Source organism: Nerophis lumbriciformis, linkage group LG15, assembly GCF_033978685.3.
Source record: "Nerophis lumbriciformis linkage group LG15, RoL_Nlum_v2.1, whole genome shotgun sequence".
Classification (NCBI taxonomy): domain Eukaryota; kingdom Metazoa; phylum Chordata; class Actinopteri; order Syngnathiformes; family Syngnathidae; genus Nerophis; species Nerophis lumbriciformis.
The window spans coordinates 36,047,673-36,054,726 of NC_084562.2; the positions used below are offsets into that span (position 1 = coordinate 36,047,673).

Here is a 7,054-nt window from a genome sequence, read left to right on the forward strand (position 1 = left end):
GCAGATGTACTATAACCATGCAAACAAATGAACAAAAAGGAAGAACAAAATGGACAAGCTGGTTTCCGATTCCTTTCCAGGGACAGCTGGTCATATAAGGTAACGACAGCAGGAACCTACATTATCTTCTTTGAAAGGCGCTCATCAGAATTCATGTTCTTGGTAGATGAAAGCAGAAGGCACGGTGAAAGAAGAGGAACGTAAAACCACAACTCTAAAAAGAGAAAGGATCCTCAGCATATAAAGGGAAGCCATAGAAGCTCAGCCATACTTGAAGACCTCTGAAGATGAGAAACCCAGCTGTCACCATGAAGACACTTGTACTGCTCACGCTGATGTGTTTCCTGCAAGTCAGCATGTGTTCAGGTCAGTTGGAATCCTCTTCTCTCTGCTTCTCATCCTGATCATTGTGGAAATGTGTGTGACGCGATTTTAATTGTGCATGTGTTTGTCCAGTCAGCCCACACATCATGATGAAGAACGACGAATGCTGCCCCAACAGCTCAAAAATACGTATCCCATTCCAAAATGTCCGGCATGTAAAAACAACACCAGAGGGCTGCGAGCCCCAAGCCATTGTGTGAGTACAATATTAAACACACCGGATTGTTTTTGTGTGACCACCTAATGCAAACATGACTAGTTTGTGATCAACCTCCTAGCAAAATAAGTCACTTCTCTTCATTAAGGTCAGGGGTGTCCAAAGATTTTCCACCAACGACCACTTACTAGAAAATCAAAGGATGCAGGGGGTCTTTTGATATTTTTTACATTTTGTAAAGCAACCATATATCATACTTGCCAACTTTGAGACCTCTGAATTCGGAAGATGGGGGGGAGTATATTTATAGCCAGAATTCACTGAAATTCTTTTATATATGTATATAAAAGAAATACTTGAATTTCAGTGTTCATTTATTTACACATATACACACACATAACACTCCTCTCTACTACTTGCCGTAGTTTTGAAGCAATGCATGATGGGAATCCGGATGATGTGTGTCAGTGTATTAACGTGCCGGCTGGAATAAACACACGCTGAGCAATTGCTCCGTGCCTGCCTACTTTATGGGTTATAGATAAACCTATGGATAACGGAGACATATATAATAGTCTCCTTCTTGTTGTGTGTGCAGTTGCGCTCTGAGCTCCAAAAGCCGTAGATGTTATAACGTGAGTGGGCCGGCACGCTGTTTATATGGAGGAAAAGTGGACGTGACGACAGGCTGTCCTCACTCAGGTCCGGCTGGAAATCGGGAGAAATTCGGGAGAATGGTTGTCCCGGGAGATTTTTGGGAGAGGCACTGAAATTTGGGAGGGTTGGCAAGTATGCCATATACAGGTAAAAGCCAGTAAATTAGAATATTTTGAAAAACTTGATTTATTTCAGTAATTGCATTCAAAGGTGTAACTTGTACATTATATTTATTCATTGCACACAGACTGATGCATTCAAATGTTTATTTCATTTAATTTTGATGATTTGAAGTGGCAACAAATGAAAATCCAAAATTCCGTGTGTCACAAAATTAGAATATTACTTAAGGCTAATACAAAAAAGGGATTTTTAGAAATGTTGGCCAACTGAAAAGTATGAAAATGAAAAATATGAGCATGTACAATACTCAATACTTGGTTGGAGCTCCTTTTGCCTCAATTACTGCGTTAATGCGGCGTGGCATGGAGTCGATGAGTTTCTGGCACTGCTCAGGTGTTATGAGAGCCCAGGTTGCTCTGATAGTGGCCTTCAACTCTTCTGCGTTTTTGGGTCTGGCATTCTGCATCTTCCTTTTCACAATACCCCACAGATTTTCTATGGGGCTAAGGTCAGGGGAGTTGGCGGGCCAATTTAGAACAGAAATACCATGGTCCGTAAACCAGGCACGGGTAGAAGTCCTGTTGGAACTTGAAATCTCCATCTCCATAGAGCAGGTCAGCAGCAGGAAGCATGAAGTGCTCTAAAACTTGCTGGTAGACGGCTGCGTTGACCCTGGATCTCAGGAAACAGAGTGGACCGACACCAGCAGATGACATGGCACCCCAAACCATCACACAACCATGCAAATTTTGCATTTCCTTTGGAAATCGAGGTCCCAGTAAACGATATATTTTTAAAGTATATTTCAATGTTTAAATACAGATAAAATAAATGAATGTTCATTGTTGTAAATGTGAGCAGTTTTGAAGAATATTTTCCCTTGTATGTTTGTTTGTATACTTATACATATACAAATGATGAAAGCGTATAAAAAGAAATCATGCATAAATTAAAACGTAAAACAATCCTAATTACATTATTAGCACCAATCCCTTTTATTTAGTTGTCTACAAAAGTTTAAAGTGTAGTTTTTAAAGGAGCAAAAACTAATTCTGGATAAAATGCCAAAATGGACACAATCATGGCAACAGGAACCATAAACAACCTGCTTTTAAATGAATGGGCAACCAAGGAGAAAAAGTAAGATCAATGTCTCATAACTAATCTGCACATTTGTTATTTTCAGAGTCCAAACAGTGGCGAATAAAACTTTTTGCCTTGACCCCAGCTGGAAGAGGGCAATAAATCTGTTGGAAGAATTTGAGGGCCATCAGCCACCAACACATCTCCACCGGAACCAAGTGCGCCGCTAGGGATTTTGGGCCCCATGAAAAAGAATCTTTACAGGGCCCCCAACACAGTGTCATTATTTTTTCTGTATTATAATTTCATCATCATTAGTGGCCTCTCTGGGCCCCCCTCCATCATGGGCCCCAAGAATCCGTCTCCTTTACCCCCCCCTTTTCGGCGCCCCTGACCGGAACCCTGTGTCAAACCATACGGTTGTTGAAGTCATGTGAGGAGGAAGTTCCTTCATGTCAGTTTTGACATGAGAGTCCTGTGTGTAATACTCTGTATGCTGTACAATGAGGACCAGCGGGTGGTTAAAAAAAGCTATAGGAAACATTTTGTACATTAGAGATTCTTAAATGCTTTATCTGAACAAAACATATTAGCTTTGTGTTAAAAGGTGAAAAATATAATTAGCGGAATATCTGACAATTCATCCATTTAAAAATACAATATTTTCACTGTTGCAATATGTTGAAGACCAATAATAAATAGCTGCTGGTGAAAAATGGCCCCCGAGCCACACTTTGGACCATCCTCGTGCTGTAGGTTTGCCTCACACTGTTTCAGAAATATTTTTTATTTTTATTTGTAATGTTACGTTATGCTTTTATTACATTTCCTATCCAATGTGTATTTTTGTATTTTAATCATGTTTTTTTTTAAATATGTGTCTGTTGTGAATACTGCTTGTATATTGTTTGTATATGATGTAACAACATCACCTGTGTCAGGAGCAAATATTTGCTACTTGTTAGTATTGTTTTGGATATTCATTTGAATTGGAATGTTTCTTTAGGTGACATTTTAATACACTGTGAGAAGACAAAACTGATGATAAATGACTCAATTATTATATGATAGATTCCACATCCTGATTTGATGACTGCTGCTGTCACATTAAATGAGTCAAAGACCGCACGTAGTTGTAGTGAAAACTTCATGATAATAAATAAAATATTGTTTTAATTACTTTTGTACATTTTTTTAATAATCTCACAATCACAAGGAATTCATTTTTTTCCCCATTTTGTCATCTTTGTCACTGCTCACCGCCAGTGTGCTAGACGAGAAATGAGTAAGGCGCTGCATCACTATGCCAGAAAAGTAGTTCCTCAATGTTAGTACCTTCAGTAACAATGTCGCTAATACTTGGTTAATATGCAGGTCACGGCATGTAAACAGAGCATTGTTAGTGTTTTTTAAAATGACTTTTTAGAGTGCTTTATAGGCGGAATAGTAGAATCCACATTACCTACATTGTTAGCTGCCTTGTGCTAGCATTTTTTTTTACTATCTAACAGAGGTGTGGACTCGAGTCACATGACTTGGACTCGAGTCAGACTCGAGTCATGAATTTGATGACTTTAGACTCGACTTGACAAAATGTAAAAAGACTTGCAACTCGACTTGGACTTTAACATCAATGACTTGTGACTTCACTTGGACTTGAGCCTTTTGAATTGACATGACTTGACATGACTTGCTACTTTCCCCAAAACCCAAAGATGAAAAAGTTATTCGGGAGCGCTCCGTATTTTTCATTGTGTACTTGTCTATCAGCGTTGCGTGTGTCAGCTGGTGTGCTCTCAGTACAACAGCCAATCAAATTAGATCTACTTTGTTTTCATCACACAGCATTCATCCAATCAAATTGCAGGACAACCAACGAAGAAGACATGTCCAAACCACACGCCAGTGAACAAAAAATGATACCTAAAATAAATTTGTTTGGGTATAAAAATTACGAGGTGGTCAACACAAAACGGTTTGCAGTATGCAACACATGCGGTTCGAAAATTACTGATGGAGAGGCAACAACTTCCAACTTCGTCCGGCATTTGAAGTTGCACAAAGAACGGTAAGTTTTGAATGTAAGATAACGTTTATTGGCTAAGTAACGTGACTTTTATTTGCTGTGTAGTTAAATCAGTGAGGCTGTAAACTCACTGCTAACGTTATAACGTTATTGCAAACACGGGAATCTGTTGCAGTTCACTACCTTATTCATACTTTTTGTTCAGTGATTTTTTTTAAGCAGGGTTACGTTAGTCAATATATCACACGTAACGTTAGACGGCGGTCAGCAGCACCGCGTATTTTGGCCACCTAAAAAAAGACAAAAATAGTAAAATAAAGGTCAGTTAAAATGTATACTATATTATGAATATGTGTACCGTTTTAGCTAGCTTTCTGACATACTGTTGGTTGTTTACCTCAGTGGTCCCCAACCACCGGGCCGCGGCCCGGTACTGGTCCGTGGATCGATTGGTATCGGGCCGCACAAGAAATAATTTTTTTTTTTCTCTCTTTTTTTAATTAAATCAACATAAAAAACACAAGATACACTTACAAGTAGTGCACCAACCCAAAACAACTCTCTCCCCCCTTTTGTTCTGGGCATTGAACATGAAGACTCTTCCTTCACTGTTCCGAGTGGCCATGAGAGTCTTGGCAGTGCCTGCCTCCAGTGCTCCAGTGGAGCGAGTTTTCAGCCATGGTGGCATCATACTACGCCCCCATCGTGCACAAATGACTGACAGACTCTTGGCTAATTTGGTCTTTTGCAAATGCAATGCAGCATAGGGCCCTGACATATAAAAAGTACAACTTTTTTGTTATGTTCACGTATATGTCATGTTTTTTCAATGTTAACACTTTTGTACAAATACGTACATTTGCACTTTATTTTTCAATGTGTTTGTTCTGTAAAGGAATGAGTTAATGTTTAAAATGACTGGTTAATAGTGCTATTATAAAGTGCAATGTCAGCACAATTTTCTTTCCTGCAATTTAAAATGCACTTGTTTTAATAAATAAATACAGCGTTTGAAAAGCATACACAATCTGTGTTAATAAATTAGTCTGTGGTTAAAAGGACTTGAAAGGACTCGAAACTCAAAATGCAGGACTTAGGACTTGACTTGAGACTTTCCAGTCTTGACTTTGGACTTGACTCGGGGCTTGCCTGTCTTGACTCGGGACTTGACTCGGACTTGAGGGCAAAGACTTGAGACTTACTTGTGACTTGCAAAACAATGACTTGGTCCCACCTCTGCTATCTAACGACATGTGGTCTTGTCCCACATAAGGATTTTGAAAGATGGGCAATACGTTTTTTTTAAAGCGCAGTTTTCCTTTAAGTTTGTTTGGATTTACTCCATCACATTCAACCTTTTTTTTTTTTTTTTTAATAACTGGCTTGTATATTTGTCACAAAACCTTTAAAATATGTCACACATGGGCTGTTAAAAATAAATAAAGAGTAGCCTTATTGAACGTATGTCAGGAAGCCTCTTGGTCACGTGGTTGCAACCCAGTAATTTATTCAACTGACAGAAACACTATTATATTTGAATTACACAATCTGGAACACCCTGCCAGAATAAAAAACAAAACAATTAACAGGTTTTGAAAGACTTTATCACAATTAGGGTCTGATCTACTAGGATGTATATATTAAGTCCTTAACAGCGTGTCCACACAATAAAATTGCTTGTACTATTGTTGTCCCGATACCAATATTTTGGTACCGGTACCAAAATATATTTCGATACTTTTCGATACTTTTTGATACTTTTCTAAATAAAGGGGACCACAAAAAATGGCATTATTGGTTTTATTTTTTTTTTATTGTCTCGATAAATCACACTGTTATGCTAATTAATTACATTTGCATGACTTCCTCCCAGGATCTTATTGTGGGTGCTCTGATGATCACTAAATATTCTGCATATTCATGAAGGCAGACATGCCAAATGCATTACACTCCCTATTTTGCTCATTTAAGAGACGCAATCCTCATTGCACTGCAAAAACTGAAATCTAAGTAAGATTAAATACCTCAAATAAGGGTGATATTGTCACGGCGCGGATTCGAACCCGCTTTTCCTCGGCAGCTGGAGCTGCCGGGACCTCTGCTGGCAGCACACTTGGATACGCCCCTGCTCACGCTGGGCCCAGCACGCCCATGCAGCGACAAGGCTGCAGGCAATTTCGCATCAGCACACCTGGGCCTGATGAGAGGGAGCAACATAAAAGCCAGCGGACCCAAAGGACCTTCGCCAGAACGTAGCCAATCTTCCTGAGTAAGCATCACGTCTGGCACCACTCCCTCGTTCCTTGCTCGCCTTCTTTGTGCTCTTCCTTGTTCCCGTGTTTGATGTCCCTTGTGTCTTCCACAGTGTCTTCCCTGTTGCCTGTGATCGTGTCCTGTCTCACGACCTCCACCTGGATCTCTGCTTGCCTCCCTCGACCCTCGACCTCTGCTTGGACTCGGACATCATTGCCTCTCTCCAGTCCCCGACTGCTTGCCTCCCTGCTGACTGCCTCTTCGCCTTGCCCCTTGGATTCGACGAACGATTCATACAACACGCACCGACAACACCCACTGGTAAAACTTACATTGTTAACCCTACACATCGTCTGCACTCATTCACTTGT

The 7,054-nt window shown here is 40.0% G+C and overlaps 1 protein-coding gene across 1 annotated transcript; it reads left to right on the plus strand.

Annotated features, from left to right (window-relative positions):
* Positions 1-225: 225 nt before the first annotated feature.
* Positions 226-3,583, plus strand: LOC140679452 (C-C motif chemokine 17-like). The gene is made up of 3 exons (XM_072914870.1): positions 226-366; positions 457-580; positions 2,508-3,583. Exons 1-3 carry the CDS (start codon positions 288-290, stop codon positions 2,632-2,634), a joined length of 330 nt encoding a protein of 109 aa, XP_072770971.1. The 5' UTR covers positions 226-287; the 3' UTR covers positions 2,635-3,583.
* The last annotated feature ends 3,471 nt before the right edge of the window (positions 3,584-7,054 follow it).